Source organism: Lynx rufus, unplaced genomic scaffold (assembly GCF_022079265.1).
Source record: "Lynx rufus isolate CCGP_SWC_20201006 ecotype Redwood Valley unplaced genomic scaffold, mLynRuf1.p SCAF_11, whole genome shotgun sequence".
In the NCBI taxonomy this organism is placed as follows: domain Eukaryota; kingdom Metazoa; phylum Chordata; class Mammalia; order Carnivora; family Felidae; genus Lynx; species Lynx rufus.
The window spans coordinates 38,195,289-38,212,220 of record NW_025814825.1 but is presented as its reverse complement, the minus strand read 5'-3'; the positions used below and the strand labels follow the sequence as shown (position 1 = coordinate 38,212,220).

Sequence of the window (16,932 nt, the reverse complement as noted above, 5' to 3'; positions counted from 1 at the left end):
GGCCTCACTGCCTCTTCTCCACGCACCCCCCCCACCTCCCACCCATCGTCCAGATCCTTTCCTCCCCCAAGGGGATGCTCAGCCTCCAAGGTTCTCAAGGGGCCCCAGCCCTACCTTCTCCTGGCTCCCATCCCCAGGAGCTTTGTGGTTGCAGCTGGCGAGAGCTCCCTGTGCCCTGGATCCCGTGATCCCCCCTCCATTACATTGTCCTGTCACCCACCATCTGTGAGGGCCTGATGGCCACCGGGCAGTTTGTCCTCTGAAAGAGTTGGCATGGGCGTCAGCGTTTAGAACCAGCATCTACAGCCTCTCAGCTCCACGCGTGGCCTGAGGGCACGTATCTGCTTTGCGCAGCCAGGAGGTCAGGCCATCCCTCTGGGCAAAGCCACCCCATGTCCTCCCCCGGGATCAGCTCAGTGGGCACTGGCTGATGCAGGGACAGCATAAGCAGGTCACACTGAACACACAGGCTTCTCTTCCCAGAGCTCATGAGGCACACTGTGGGTTTCTCTGTTATGGTGTGGTATTTCCTCTGCTGTCACCAATGTCCCCAGTTGCCCTCTGTCAAATTATTTATGTCTCTTCGTTCATTCAGTAAGTATTTACTGAAAACTACCAGATCACCACAGACCCTGAGATGGATGCCATGTGAACACAGGTAAATAAGAAGACATTCCCTGACCTCATGGAGTGTAAGGTCTAGTGGGGAAACCTGACACTAAGCAAATAAACCGCAAAGGGACATAATTGCACCTGTGATGTGCACGGTGGAAGGGAAAAATGAGAGGCTGTCAGGGAAGATAACCAAGTCGTTGGGAGGAGCTGTTTTCATGGGAGTGGTCAGGGGAGGCTTCCTGAGGAGGTGACATTGTAGCTGAGAGCAGAAGAAAAACAAGGAGCCAGGTAACCAAGAGCCAGGGGGAGACATTCCTGGAGCAGAGACAAGCTTGAGCAAAGGCCATAAGCCGGAAAGAGCAGGGCTCATTTGAGGAACGACAGGAACCCAGGAAGGCAGAGCTTATGAGTAAGGGGGAGTTTACTCTGATACAGGGGTATCAGATAAAGACCAGATAAGGTGGGCAGGGGCCTTGTGCTCCCCAGGCAGGAATCTGAACTTGGCCCAGCAGTACTGGGGAGCCACTGAGAGATTTAAACAAAAGAGTGATGACCAACTTACTATGTACCCCAGTGGCAGTGCCGGGCGCCTGGGGAGAACTTTAGTCCTCCGGAATTTCCATGTCTCCTCCCGTCCCCATGCTACCCCAAAACTGAGTGAAAATTGTGTGCTTGCTGGGCAGATGCAGCTGAAGACAAGTCTGGTTCTCTTTGTAACCACATGGCTGGCCCACCGCCTGCCCCTGTGGAGAAATTCTGGGCTGGCCAGCACAGCTCCCCATCTGCTCAAAGGGCAGGGTCAGCGCAAGGGTCGCCCTCCCTGTCTCTTTCCAAGAAGCTCCAGCAAGGTGTTTGTGGAGCCTGCAGGGGGCGCTGCCTTGAGGGTTTCTGTCTTTCCTCCCCAGGTGTGGATGACCCGCACCAGCACGGGCGAGGTGTTGCCCTGGCCGACTTCAACCGTGATGGAAAAGTGGACATCGTTTACGGGAACTGGAATGGCCCCCACCGGCTCTACCTGCAGATGAGCGCCCACGGGAAGGTCCGGTTTCGGGTAAGAGGCGACCTCTCCCTTCCTCCCTGCCCTCCGCTAGCCAGCACTGTGAGTGGCCCTGGCATATCCTGGGGATACAGCCCTGCCTCCGCCTCCCACCAGGCTGAGAAGAGGCTTGTGGCTGTGCAGAACCTCGAGGCAGGAGAGCCACAATGAACGTAGCATCTGGGGGAAGAAGATGGACTCCAGTCTGGTCTTCTAGTGCCTGGAGCAGAGGGGGCCACAGGCAGAGGAGGGGCAGCAGCTTCCCAAGGTGGGCAAGAACAGGTCAATGAAGGCTCTGGAAGGTGGACTTCATTCCTGGATCGGCAGCGTTTTTCCAGGCGGCTCCTGGAAAACCTGATCTTTTCAAGTTTAAGTTCAGGCTAAGCGTGCAGTGGGGAATAGAGGGACAGGGGAGGCTGAGACTACAGACCTCCCAACAGCTGCCCCCCCCCCCACCAAGGACAGTTGGCAGAGGGTGGGCAAGATGACCTCAAATCCCTCTCTGTGCCCCCTCCCTGAGCTGTCAATAGATTGTGGTGCCAAGAATTCTCCAAAGGGGCTGTTTGGTGACAGTGCCACCCACCTGATGAGCTTGAGTTTGGAGCTTTCTCAGGGAGCTTCCATAGGATGGTTGAAACGGGTCTGAGGGAGTCCAGATTGTTCTGGAGGTATCTAGGTCTTGCCAAAATCCTCTGCAAGAGTGAGACAGTTCTAGCATTTGCCTGATGCTTGATTGTCCCAGGGGAGTGTCCAGGAACCTTATGTCTAGGTGGCCACCACAAGCTCCCTCCCCCATAGGCAGCCACCTTGCAATGCTCAGACCCAGCTGCTCTCTCCCTTGAGACCCAGGCTCTCTGGGAAGGAAGGGGGCATACCCTGAACTTGGGCAGTTGATCCTGGATGATTTTCATCTGTATTCAGCTTTTTCTTCTAACCCAGCTTCTCTGCCAGGGGTGGTTTTCTCCCCAGGCCATTTGACAGTGTCTGGGGACACTCCTGGTTGTCACAAATGAGACGGGTGCTACTGGGATCTAATGGGTAGAGGACAGGGAGGCTGCTAAATGTCCTATAATGCACAGGACAGCCCCCCAGCACAGATTGATCCAGGCCCAAACATCAGTGTGCTGGGTTTGAGGAACGCTGCTAAGCCTTCTGGTGGCCCTGCTCCAGAGCTCATGGGAGCAATAATAATGATAATAGATGCCCCATTTATCAGGTGCCTTCCATGTGCCAGGAACTGTGCTAAGCGCTTTACATACATTATCTCAGAAGCCCAGGCGTCCAATGGGGCGACCCCAAGGGGGCTATGTAGGTTTCCATTTTTATAGGATCAATAGAATAATAACGAATTAGAGATCCTGAGGTCTCTTTTTTCTCCAGCTCTTAAGGCCCTGTTCAGCCTATCCTGGCCAACTGGCCAGGCTCTTAATCAGCCTCATTACTGCGCTGATGGGGACAGCCTCCCTCCTGGCCTCCCCAGAACAGGCAGCTCGCCAGCTGTCCCAGGCTGGCTTGTTCCCGCAGCAGATGGAAGGGGGGACCTGCATAAGAGGCCAAGGAGCAGGGCCAGGCCAAGGGGCAGAGGGGCACCCCCAGAAACACCGAATGTCCCTTCCCAGCCCTTTCCATGCGGTACCTGAGATTTCGACAGGCTGCTCGAATCTTTAAGGGACAAAACCATCTACAATAGATATTCTTCTCACAAACAAAAGAAACGCATCTTCTTCTATTTCAAAGGAAGTCCCTCACCCAGGACCCTTTTGCTAGGTCCACCAGGCCCTGTCAGCACTTCGAGGCCCAAGCTGGGCTCTCCTGGGCTTAGGGTCTCCCCGTGAGCCCTGGACAGGTATATCTGATACTGCAAGCCCCAAAGCAAATGTCTCAAAAATATTGAAAGACTTCCAAGAAAAAACATAAGATAACAGCAAAACCACAACTAAAAGCCACCTCTGCCACATTCCGTGAGACTGATAGCGTGAGCGAGGCCAGTACAGATCGCCAGGGATCTATTTCACGCCCACTGTGTGCCAAGCATTTTATATGCAGTCCTCACAGCCTGAGCTGCTATTCCTAGCCCCATGTTCCTAATGAAGAAAGTGAGACCTGAGAGGTTAATAACTTTCCTGAGATCACACAGCTACTCAGCAGAGAAGCCTGGATTCAAATGCACAGCACCTTCCAAGGTCCCCCCAACCCCCCAGCTTCTGACTCTCCTGCAGAGGAGGAAGGGCATAGCATCTGGAGTCAGAAGCCCTGGCTCCCACCCCATCATTAGCTATGACCATGGGCAATTTCCCTCCTGCCCCAGGACTCCATCATCTCACCTGTAAAATGGGAATACTAATGTCTGCCCTTTCTCAAGTGCCTGATGGGAGGGCTACGTGTGACCCTGCCTGGGGAACAGCCAAGTGCTTTACTGGTGTGAATCAGGACTGTTCCTCTTACCTCCTTGTCCTGCTATAAGCAGCCCGAGTTCTGTGTGGCCCTGAGTGCAGCCACCACAGGTCCCTTCTGGGGGAGGTGAGACAGGAGGTGTTAGGTCAGCTGTCTTTTCTCCTGGATTGCATCCACACGCATATGCAGTGTGGGGAGTCGGCCTGCTGCTCACCTGCCCTGTCCCACTCATCTGTCCACTGACCTCTGTGGCCTTCTCTCCTCCCAGGATATCGCCTCGCCCAAGTTCTCCATGCCGTCCCCTGTCCGCACAGTCATCGCCGCCGACTTTGACAATGACCAGGAGCTGGAGATCTTCTTCAACAACTTCGCCCACCGCAGCTCCTCAGCCAACCGCCTCTTCCGGTAGACACTTCAGCCTAGCCGGGGGCCTCACGCTCTTGCCGGCTGGGAGTTGGGGAGGAAGGTGTAGCACTCAGTGGGTAGTTCCCAGGGCTGAGGCGGGGGAAGGTCCCCTGATGAAGAAACAGAGGAGGGAAGGAAGGATTGAGAGAGAAGCTGGGCGATGGAGGGCAGATCCTGGGCAGGAAGCTGGTGTCCTGCTGTTGTGGGGGAAATGGTCAGAGACATGGCCCAAAGCGTGTCCAGAAGCCAAGCTCTATGGGAGAGAAATCCACACAACCACAAAAAGGAGTTACAGAGTCAGATTTGTTTGGGTGCACCTGTGGGTAAGCAAAGACAGGCAGGTTTACTGGCTGCAGGACTTCTCAGAGCCTTTAACATGACCATGAGTGTTTTTATTTTCTGAAAGGTAGATGTAGTATTCCAAATAGATTTGACCACAGGACACTTCTTTCAAAGATTTTCCTCTTGGGACTAGTGCTCTGCAAAACGTGCCTTGGGAAATGCTAGATGAGACAATTCATGGTAGACAAGTTAAAGGGAGTGACAGAATGGAAGAAATCTGTTAAGGATCTGCATCTGGGGAGGAAAGGTTGGCTATTCAGAGGCAATACTTCTCTAAGAGGGGTCTGGGGACCACTGTCATCAGAATCACCTGAGTGCTTATTTAAAGTACAGAATCCCAGGGCCCACCCAGGTTTCCTGAATCAGAATCTCCAGAGGTAAGGCCCAGGAATCTCTATTTTTAACACTGGACATCAGGTGATTCCTATCACACTAAAGTTTGAGAACTGCTGTTGGGGAACCTCAGGACCCATGTGACCTGAGACAGCCCTGTTCCTGGCCTAAAACATGCTAATGGGGCTCAGGACCAGGTGGAGAGAGGAGGCAGGTGCGGCAGGGGGCTTTGGATTCAGGAAATGGGCCCGATCACCTGCTTGGCTCCCCAAGGCCCCCATCGCCCCCATCCCCTACCCCAGGGGGGCCCTAACTATTAATAAAAGGCAAGAGCTGTGACTAAGCATGTTTTTAAATATAATTATTAACAAAGCATCAATCCTGACTGGATGTAATCACCCCCCGAAGGCACTAGATTTACTAATTAGGTGCCTTGCAAAAAGCTTATTCACAACTTCCAGATTAATTGCGGAAGATCAATTGCTCGTTAACAGAGACACCACTTTCCTTCTCTGGCTAATAAAGTGTCACTCGCCAGGGCCCCTAAGCAGCAGGGGGTCTAGTGCTCTCATCCCTGTGGCCCCAGAACCCAGGCGCCTCCCCTGTCTGCCTGCCTGTCACACCACCCAGCCTCCTTCTGACCACCCCGAGGGCGGGCTGGCCCAGAGCTGCCATGGATGAAGACAGTGTCATCACATAGTGGCCCCACGGGTTAGTGTGTTTGCCTCCACGCAGCAGCCGTGGAAGCCACTTCCGAGGTCCGTGGCTGTGCTCCAAGTCCCGGTGGCAGATGGCTGGGTCCTGAGCACACAGCCAACAGTGTGAGGGGCTATAGCTCGGGCCACCACTCAGCCGGCCACTCGGGAAGTTTAGCCCCAACCTGTCCCTGTTGCTGAACAGAACGTGGCAGGCTCCTTGTAGGAGACACTGGGGACCCAAAACCTCAGTGGGTTTGAGCTTGCAATCTTTCAATGAAGAGGAGAGTAACCAGGGAATTCGTCACCCACACCAGATGCTTGCTGAGTGCAAGGGGGTCCTGTTAATGGTGGGACAGCAGGCAAGCAGGGACTCTCCCAGGCCAGCCGGGATATGTATGGTCACACCAGACGTGCCTCCGATCTGTTCTCATCACCCCTGGACCGCACCTCATCTCTCTCAAGGGGATTCCTGCATCCGCCTTCAGCAGGTGTCTGTGTCTAGTCCTCCAGAGCAAGCTGTTGAAAATGCAGATCTAGCCACACCTTCTTCTGCTTAAAACCTCTTAGAGGCTCCCCATTGCCTTCTCTTTGGCTCATCCCACACTTCCCGGCTTTGTCCCCACTCTCCGCTTCCCCGTTCACAACTGAGCTCCAGATCCTGCCAGCTTTGTTCACTCCTGGGCCGTACCAGGCCTGGACCCTCGTGCTGCCCACCCACTCTGCGCCTTGCTCCTCCCTCTTCATCTCAATGACACATACTTACTCATCCTTCTGGTCTCAGCTTAGTTGGCCCTTCCCCCAGGAAGCCTGTCCTGGTTACCTAAACCTGGGTGAGCTTGTCGAGTACTGCCCTCCCCGCAGCCCCCCTGCCTGTGGGCCTTCAGCACGCTGCATGAGACCCCCCCCCCCGCCGTCGTCGTGGCCCCTGAGCTCCATCCTTCCTGATGTACACCACAGCCACAGGGCCCAGCGCAGCGGACGGCAAGCGGAAGTCACTGCAAAAGAATTCGTTTAGTGAATACACAAATACAGCGGAACTTATCCTCGGGAACCCTTGAGTGCATTGTCACCTGAACCAAGGGATGTCTCTGCCCAGCCGCGAAGAGTCTGCGGGACACAGGTGGTCAAAGGGACCGTGGTTGCTGGCAGGCTGAGGCATACACACCTCCAGCAGGTGCACAGACGCCCAAGTGCAACCAGGCACGCCGCCCTCGGCCCACGCCACACACGTGGATGTGCTCAGCACAGATGCCCCGTGTGATGGACGGTTCTTCCGGGGCAGCTACTCAATGCTGCAGACCCCTTGCAGTTCTGCACCCTCCCCCCCCACCACCACCACAGGCTCCAGCTCAGGGGACCTCTGCCCCCTTCTGAAAGTACTAGCCGCCTCTCAGCCCTCTGATGACTCTCTGTGAGGGGCAGACAAGAGCCACCTGCAGTGTTTCGGGGAGAGCGATCACGTCCCTCCCAGCCCTGTCTCCCCCCAGCACTGCTCCACACATCCAGAGCACCCAAGGCTGTGAGACTCTAATGAGAGAAAAATCGGAGGAGAGCTCACCATCGTCATCAGCATTCAGCTCAGTGTGGAGAAAGAGCAGGACATTCACAGTGGGCTTTTCTGAAGCAAGTATTACCGTGATTCAGAGCTTAAAATAGACAGAGCCCCTGCAGCCCAAGGGGAGCCCTTTCCTCCCTTTTTGCCACTGGACTTCATCCCTGTGTCCCACAGACGTGCGCCCGGAGCTTTCTGCAAGCCACGCGCTGTGTTAGATGCTGTGGGAGATGCAAGAATGGGTAACACGTGGTCCCGGCCTGCAAAGACTTGCAGTCTAACTAGGAGATAAGACGCATCCATTCAGAGCTTTAGCACAAGGCAGAAAGTGATAAAGGCCAAGCAGGAAGGCATTGCTTCCAGCAGGACTATCAGGGAGGGCTTGGAGGAGGCGGCGTTTGAGTGGTTTCAATCCTGGGCACACCCAGAACTTGGAAACCTGGGGCCACTGGAAGGAAGGTGAAGGTCAGTTGAAAGTAGCTGCTTCCCTGCCCCTTCTCCATCCATCAGCTGCCCTTCCCCAGGCTGTCTATAATTCATCCATTAGAGAAGGAAAAATCAATATTTACCAATGTAAATTAAAACCCAAGAAGGGGACAGATAGGGTGTAGGCAGGCTCTGTGAACAGAGAGTGGCTCCGTAGACATCCAGGCCGTGGCTGATGCACAGGGTGCCTGGGGATGTTCAGGGGACAGAGGATGGAGTGAGGGGGCCTCTGGATTCAGAGGGCCCGCAGGTTCCTGGCCGGCATGCTGCTAATCTGGGAACGACCTGTCTCCTCTCCTGCAGTGTCATCCGCAGGGAACACGGTGACCCTCTCATCGAGGAGCTCAATCCTGGCGATGCCTTGGAGCCTGAGGGTCGGGGCACAGGTGAGGGCACCTGAGGGCTCAGGCCCGCACTCTGTCTCAGGACCGCCTGTACGCCAGGATGAGGGCAGGAGGGATGGGGCAGCCAACTCCACAGCACTGGACTCCTCCTTCCCTGCCGTTCTGAAGGCCTTCACCCTGAGGGAGGGTTGAGCCCCTGGGAGCGCCAGGCCAGAAGCAGAGGAGGCGATGACCTATACTTCCAGTCTCGGGGCTGCTGGGGGCGGGGGTCTGGGAATCGGGGGCGGGGCAGGGGGCAGGTAGGCAGTAGCTTCTCTGGCAATGCCTTGCCGGCGACGCAGGGCGGGGGGGGGGGGGGGGGATGGAAAGGAGAGGCTGCGGGTCCTGCGGTCTGACCCCTCCCCTCTTGACATTCAGCCTGGTGTCCGAGAAAGAGCACTGGATCAGGAGTCCCAAGACCTGGTCCTGCCATTGCCTCATTTGTGGTCTTGGAAGTTGTTTCATCTTCTGGGTCCTGATCTGCACCACCCATAGAAGGGATAACTACGCCTGCCCTCCTCACCTCTCTGGGTTGTAGCAAGGACCAAAAGGAGACCATGCATATGCAAACACGATACATTGACAAAAACTGAAAATGCAAAGGCCGCGTGTAATAGATCAGGAAGAAGTTCTCATGGTCTGAGCGATTTGCATACACGCCATGCACAAGTTCAGGGAAGGGAAAGGGAGCCCTCTTCATGATTTCCTGCCATGAGCCGACTGTTGGGAAGCAGAGATGGGCTTCCACCCTGTCTACCTGCCCCAGCACTGTGCTCTCTGCCTCCCACCCCCTGGCACATGCACCACGACGTGGTACTGACTGGGAGCCCCTCTCCCGCTTGGGTCTCCTGGCCGATGGCCAGAGCGAAATCTGCCTTATTGCAGGGGGTGTGGTGACAGACTTCGATGGAGATGGGATGCTGGACCTCATCTTGTCCCACGGGGAGTCCATGGCTCAGCCGCTGTCCGTCTTCCGGGGGAACCAGGTGTGCATGGACCCCGGGACCTGTAGAGCCCAGCCTAGTGTCTCCCCTGGGTCTAGGGTGATAGAGGGCAGAGGCGCCCGGGATGCTTCCTTGCCCAGCGTGGTGGAAAATGGACACCCAGGAAATAAATTCCCAGCCACATAGTAAACCTCCAAGGGCTGCCTTCTCCTGGGAGAAGCCCTTTGTCCCTCTGCCTTCCACTGGCACTTTTGCTCCAGAAACTGCTTTCCCCAAGTCTGTTAGCTTTTCCCTCATTTTTTCAGTGCCTCTCTTTCCAAACTTCAGCCAGTCTGTCTGCCTTGTTCACCTTCTCTGCCGGCTTCCTCCTCTCCTTGCACGTTTTCTTCTCTTCCTCCCTCCCTGCCCCCCCCCACCCCTGATACTGGCCTGCCTCCTCCCACCCTGCAGGGCTTCAGCAACAACTGGCTGCGTGTGGTGCCTCGGACCCAGTTCGGGGCCTTCGCCAGGGGAGCTAAGGTTGTGCTCTATACCAAGAAGAGCGGGGCCCACCTGAGGATTATCGACGGGGGTTCAGGCTACCTGTGTGAGATGGAGCCCGTGGCACACTTTGGCTTAGGTGAGTCAGGGCTGGGGGAGGGGCAGGCAGCGAGCTGCTGTGCTTGGTCAGTGGGGTCCCGGGACTGCGCCCCAAAGCATGCTCGGTAACGAGGACTCACGGCCCGAGCACCTGCCGCGTGCAGAGTAGTCCAGGTACCATGACCGCCGCGGTGGACACCAGCCGTGCAGGCGGCCCTGCTCGGAGATGAACCTGAGCCCAAAAGGAAGGTTTTCATGCCCCTCCTCGTGCCCCTCCCCTTGCAGGGGTCCCCACTGCAGTCCTCTGTTGAATGAGTTCGCCTTGGGGTCAGAGTATTTAGTCCTCCCTTTGTCCAAGGCTGGGGCCTCGTTCAGACATTGTACCAAACTTGTCCAAACCAGCTGTTTCCCTGGACTCCTGGGAAGCGGCTTGGTGATTAAAACCTCATCAAACCCCTGGTGACTTCCCTTAGCTAGGAGCTTGGAGAAGCCATGCATTCTCGGGGGGAGTGACATCGCCCTCAAGGGGGTAAAAATTGGTTCTTGTCTGGGGGAAGGGGAGCAAAAAAATCCTACTCTTTTTTATATGTATAAAGGCACAGATATACATACAGTACATAAACAGCTCTACAGTACATCTGTGTTATTAATGAGATATCACTACACACCTATCAGAACAGCTAAAAACAAAACAAAACAAAACAAAAAAAAAAACAATAGTGACAATACCAAAAGCCGGCAAGGATGCAGAGAAACTCAATCCCTCATACATTGTTGGTGGGAATGTAAAAAGGTACAGCAACTCTGCAGAATAGTTTGGTGGTTTCTTTAAAAATAAAAAACTAGAGGCGCCTGGGTGGCTCAGTTGGTTAAGCGTCCAGCTTTGGCTCAGGTCATGATCTCAGGGTTTATGGGTTTGAGCCCCGCATCTGGCTCTGTGCTGACAGCTCAGAGCCTGGAGTCTGCTTTGGATTCTGTGTCTTCCTGTCTCTCTGCCCCTCCCCCACTTGCACTCTTGTCTCTCTCTCTCTCTCTCTCTCCCACAAAAAAATAAACGTTCACAAAATTAAAAAAAAACTAAACTAAACATACAACTACTATAAAACCCAGCAATTGCACTCCTAGGTATTTATCCCAGACAAATGAAAACTTATGTCCACATAAAAACCTATACAAGATTGTTCATAGTAGCTTTAGCGGTAATAGCCCATACTGGAAACACCCTAGGTGTCCTGTGATAGATTACTGGTTCATCAAGCTGTTGTCCATCCACACCAGGGAATGGTACTCAGCAATAAAAAGGATTAAACTATTGATACACGTAGCAACTTGGATAGCTCTCGAGGGCATTATGGTCGGGGCGGGGGAGGCCAATCTCATAAAGTCACATACTGTTGATTCCATTTATATAATATTCTCGAAATGACAAAATTACAGAGACAGGAAATAGAGTGGCGGTTGCCAGGGGTGGGTGTGACCATAAAGGGACAGCCTGAGGGAGGTCTTTGGGGTGATAGAGCAGTTCTGTATCTTGATTGTGGGGGTGGCTGCACAAACTTACACATGCGATAAAATGACACAAAGCCGTACACACGCACGCACACACATGCACGCACGCACACATGCACATGATCAATGTCCACTTCCCGGTTTGGGTATTATGCTGTAGTTGCATAAGCTCTAACCATCGAGGGAAACTGGGTGATGGGTACACAGGGCCTTTCTGTACTATCTTTGCAAATTCCTGTGGATCTATAATCATTTCAACATAAAACGTTTTTAAAGAAATGCATTGGGGAGGGGATTGGTGCGGGGGGCGGTCTAAAAAGAGAGGAAGGGGGAGGGGCAATCATAGAAAAAATGTTGAGGAGTCACGAGTGTCCTTACTAAGACACCATGGCGAAGAAAGCATTTGAGTCAAATATACCTGGGCTCAAGATCAGACACCCTCCCCTGTGTGTTAGCACCTTATGGGGTGATATAATACTAACATAAAAAAGAGCAGGCAATGTGGTCTGAAATTAACGTATATGTTAATATTATACACACATCATATGGGCATAGAAGAAAACTGAAAGAACATGCAAAAAGTGTGAGCAGTGACTCTGAGTGGATTAACACGGTAACTCTTACTCATCCAGGTGGCACTTTATTACTGAATTTCATCCTCACGACCACCCTGTGACGCGGGCACTATTTATCCCCACTTTACAAATAGGAAAACTGAAGATCATGGCAATTAAGAAACCTGCCCAAGGTCACATGACAGATCAGTGGCAGAGCTGAGACTCAAATCCAGATCTGCCCAACCGTGTGATTTTTATTTTCTTCCATATGTTTTGTGTGCGTGTGTTCCAATTTTTATAGGAGCACATAATATTTTTGCAGTCTGAAAAAGGAGCATAAATGTTGAGGGGGCCCGGGGCCTGGTTATGTGAGCATGTTCTTGGCCTGTTTCACCCTGGATGGGTCGGCTGGCTGTTGAAGCATTTGTCACTTTTAAGGTAGCCATTTGCGATGCTGGCCAAGTACGAGATGACTTTTAAATATGTTGTCCTCCGACGAAACAGCAGTAGCCGACAGTCATTGAGCGCTTAGTGTATACCAGGCACTGGACTTAAGTGCCTTGCATAAGATACCTCACTCAGTTTTTAACCACAACCCAATAAATCGTAACCCCATTCCACAGGTCAGAAAACTGAGAGGCTGAGAGTGGTGCCCCAAATCACATCTCCAGAAAGTAGAGAGGGCTGGATTTGGACCCCGACTCCTTGAACACCACTGTCTGAATTCTTGACCTCTGTGACTTAACTGCTTGGCCTCCCATAGCTGCCGTGTGTGGAGCCAGCCAAGGTCCTCCGCTCTGCCTCTTTCTTCCTGGACATACACGTCCCCTCATTACCAGGTGGCCCGTGTAAGGCCATCCAGTCACCAAGACAATGCCGTGGTATCACAGGTGGGATGTTTATCCAGGCATCTGGCTGGACGTCAACGCCCCAGCCCACTGTGTATAGATCAGGAAATTGAGGTTCCACAGAGCAAATCCTTGGTAAGGATGGGACTGGGGCTGAGGTTCTCCTTCCTCACATCCTGTGGGCTGCCTGTGCTGTTTTAAGACGTTTTTGTGGGCCTCGCTGGGTCTCCTCTCCAGCCAGTATCTGCCCTTGACAAGAGCACAGACCTGCTTTTTCGACCGGGCAGCCTCGGCTGAGTCATGTGCGGGGACCACGGGCACCCAGGAGCCTCCGTGCCTCTCCACAATGTCTGCCTCCCACACTCGGGGTAACACGCCGCTGCATCTGGTTCAGAGCCTCTCCTTGATATTTTGCAAGGCTGGGGGATTTATTCTGGCTCTGAACTCTGGCCCAAACAGCTCGACGGGTCCCCTTGTAGGCTCCTCTCTTGCCAGGATCCACTCCCAGAGAGCCACTGAAGGAAGGCTGCTCTTGGGGACCTGTCCCTGTAGCTCACTCTTGAGCCTGGCAGTGAGACTGAGGCGACCGAGCAGGAAGCAGCGCCAGGAGCAGGTGGACTCTATCCCCACAGCTCCAGGGCCCCCAGTCCAGGAGGGTCTCCTTCACGGATCCAGCGTAGCACAAGCCTTCCTGGCTGATGGAGGGGCAGCGATGGGGTGGGAAGAGAGGGAGCCAAGAGGAAAGGCCAGATGGAAGGAAGGATTGAGGAAAGCGAGGACCGGGACCACAGACAGGCAGTGGGCTGGGGAAACCGAGAGGCACAGAGAGACCTGGGAAAGAGACAGATGAGACAAAGAAGAAATACCCGTGCCCTCCAGGCTCACAGCCCAGGGAAAAAGGCAGATGGACACAGGGATTCTGGTGCAAGGTGGATCTAGATGGGCTGTGCGAGGACCAGCATGGGAGAACTTCGTTCTGCTTCCCAAGGACATGGGCCTAGCACGAGGTCTAGCAGGATGGCGGGAATTTAGAAGGCACGGTGGGCGGCTGATGAGAGCACTCCAGGGGCTAGCCTGGCTTGAACACAGACCCAGAGATGGGAGTGTTCAGTGTGCCCACGACGGGAATGGTCTGGTAGGAGCGGGGCCTAGAGAGGGAGGCCAAAGCCCAACTGGGGGGCGGGGGGAACCAAGAACCAGGCTGGAGGGGGACAGGCGGATCAAAGCTCCCCCGAGCAAGCCAAAGCCAGGCCGTGCCATGCGAAGAGAGAGCGGCCAGGAGCTCGGGAGCCCCAGCAGGGGTGGTGTCCTGCACCAGGAGCCCTGCAGGGAGGGCAATGCTTGAGTTGTTCTTAGAAGGATTTAATATTTTTTCCTGATTGTAAGAATAATGCATATTGATTATCGGAAAATTAGAAATTATAACATGATTAAAAAGAAAGGAAAAATAACCCCAAAGCTCAACATTTTGTTTTGAATACTAAGCAAAAGGTTAACGTTCCTCCCTTCACCCTCTCCCAGTACCATTTGATCCATTTAGTCAATACTTATTTACTGAGCCATCTACTATGTGCCAAACACTAACGAGACAAAGATCCTTGCCGTGGGTGATCTTAATTCTAGTGGAAGCAGAAGAAACATATAAACATAATAACTAGGTAAACATATAAACTGTTAGAAGATGTTAAGTGCTGTGAAAAAAGCACATGCAGAACAGGGTAAGGGGATCAGGAATGTGGAGGGGGAGGGGTGGGGTCACCTGCTCCCGGCTCCCCGCTTTTCTATGTGCTTTTACCACATGCGCTGTGCCTAGGAGCATATTTATAGATAAATACTCCTTGGGAGTTTTTGTTAACAAAAATGATGATACTCTTCCGTTATTCCCAAACTTGCTTTTTTTCCCCCCCTTAACAACGTAACCTGGACACCATTTTCGGGCTGCGCATCTCTCCTTTGTTTTCCAAACTCTGTGCCGCACGGTATGTCGCCGTGTGGCGGCATTCATAATTTGTGGAGCAAGTCTCCTATTGACGGGCAGTATGATGGTCTCCAGTCCTGAGCAGTTTGTTTTGTGGCGCCTGGGGTGAGAAGGGGCATGTCCAGAACACGAACGCAAGAAAGGCCTGACCTGTCCGTCCAGTCACTGAGGCCTAGATGTGGGGCCCCTGGCTGTCCCCGGGAGGGGGAGGTCTCTAAAGGGAAGAGGGTCCAAGGAAACCCCCCTTCCAGCACTCACGGCGCTCCCGCTCACCCCAACCGACCCTGCTCCCTCCCTCCCTTTGTGAATCATCCTCTGCCTCCCCCTGACTTTGCAGCAAGGTTCAGGGGAGAGCGCGTGGACAAGTGCGTGGGCATGCACGTGTGCCCCTCGGCACGCCTATGTCTTGCTCGTCCCTGCACTGAGCCTTGGTCAGGGGACTAGCTTCTCAGACCCTCATGTACCCTCCCCACTCCCGAGGGTCTGGGCTGCATCGCATCACCACGCAGTAAAAACTCACAGACCTCCCTGGATGGCTGTTTCATTCTCTGGGGTTCCCAGGGGGTCCATTCTGGTGTGCTCTCGGCTCCCATCCTACCCACCCCTGCTCAGTGGAGCCCCTGGCCTTGTTTCACCTCCCCTCTGCACCCTGCCCTGGCCTTGCCCTGCTCCTTCTGGCCAGCTGGCCAGCCAGGCTCATAAAGAAGAATTTATGCTCATGGCCTTTTTGGGGTGGCCCACTGTGCACTGTTTGCTCTGCACCTGCATCCTAGCCGCCCCCCTCCACCCCCCGCCCTGCGCACCCACCCTACATATCCCCTACCCTGGCTGTCCGATTCCTGGTTTGCAGAGGACTGAGGCCACTCACCCAAACCCAGAAAATGAAAACAAGCACCTACAGTCTACTTGTCCCAGCCAGCCCCCATCGGAGGCTCACCCGATGCCCAGCCCACCCCAGGCATTGACGGTACCCCTGCCCCCCCACGCACACACACACACCACCTTTCTTTAAGCGAATTGTTTGCGAGTGACTCAGAGCTGCCTCCGAGCCTGCTGGTGCTCATTTAGGGAAGGAAAATTCAGTGGCCCACATAAAAATTGCTTTATTAAAGTGCAAAAATATTCCACCAACTGTATTCCCACCATCTGTTTTGCTGGTAATTCTGAAAAGCGCAATTCTCTGAGCCTCCTTGGCCTCTGTCCTTTAGAAGCTGCCAGAGGTGACTCCCTTCTGCTCTTGACCTCCCAGCTGTGCTGGTTATGGGGCCTCCTCCGCCCGCAGCCCCACTCCCTGACACACAGGCCTGGCACGCAGACTGCTTAAAAGCTGCCCTTGTGCAGTGCCTGGAATGACCTGGGATGTCTGGCAACTTGAGAGGGAACAGTCTGGGGACAGGAGTCTGGGTTCCAATCGTAGCTCAGGCACCTGTGAGTCACTTCACCTTGCCAATGTCTACACCTGGAGAGCGGTGATAGAACGCCCACCTTGCAGAGTCGTCTGGAGGGTTCAGATCAGCCTCACACATGAAAGTTCCAAAGTCTCTCCCCATCTCCCCCCGCCCCAACCTGCCAGTACGTTTTCCACACTCTGCTTCCCCCACCTGGAACTTCTCCCTACTCTTCAAATACACATGACCTTACCATACCTCTGTACCATGCCGCACCATCTGTCTGGACTGCCCCTTCCTTCCCTCCTCTGCCTCACAAACTCCTACTCCTCCTGCAACACCCAAATGGAATGACTTTTAACACCCGCCTCTCTCACCAAGTGGTACCAATGCTATGGCTGCACGTTCCCAGTTCATTATAACATCATCACTATGTTCATTGCCTCCACGGGATGCAGCTCCCACAGGATGGGACCTGGGTCCATCTCCTTCCTGTTAAATCCCAGATCCCTGCAGGACACTTGGCCCGTGGTGGGGCTGGGCGTCGGGGCCAAGTGAGCAGTAGAGCAAGGGCAAAGCAGATATGGGCTTTTGGGGTCAGACATCCCTAGCTGGGGAACTGTGAGCAACTTACATCCCCTCCCCGGGTCTGAGCCCCTTTGTCTGTAAAGTGGAAATTAGAAGTCTAGTACGTTCCCCATGGTGCTGCCGAGAGGGTCCAGTGCCAACAGTGAGATCGCCTGGTACAGTTTGGGGTACATATTCTCCAGTATTATTGCCAAGAAATGAAGGTGCTTTGGGAACTACAGGTGCCCCCATGTCTAAGAGATGGTAGAGATGGGGATGCTTAGGGGACAGTCGGCTGGGGCAGGGCTCACATTCCAA

The 16,932-nt window shown here is 54.0% G+C and overlaps 1 protein-coding gene across 1 annotated transcript in view; it reads left to right on the top strand.

Moving 5' to 3' along the window:
* CRTAC1 (cartilage acidic protein 1) overlaps positions 1–16,932 on the top strand; it is a 119,343-nt gene that overhangs the window by 95,529 nt on the left and 6,882 nt on the right. Inside the window, exons 6-10 of the mRNA XM_047072278.1 lie at positions 1,521–1,666; positions 4,314–4,450; positions 8,165–8,247; positions 9,130–9,230; positions 9,639–9,807. Of these exons, the coding sequence (XP_046928234.1) occupies positions 1,521–1,666; positions 4,314–4,450; positions 8,165–8,247; positions 9,130–9,230; positions 9,639–9,807 (636 nt within the window). The remainder of the gene's footprint in view (positions 1–1,520; positions 1,667–4,313; positions 4,451–8,164; positions 8,248–9,129; positions 9,231–9,638; positions 9,808–16,932) is intronic.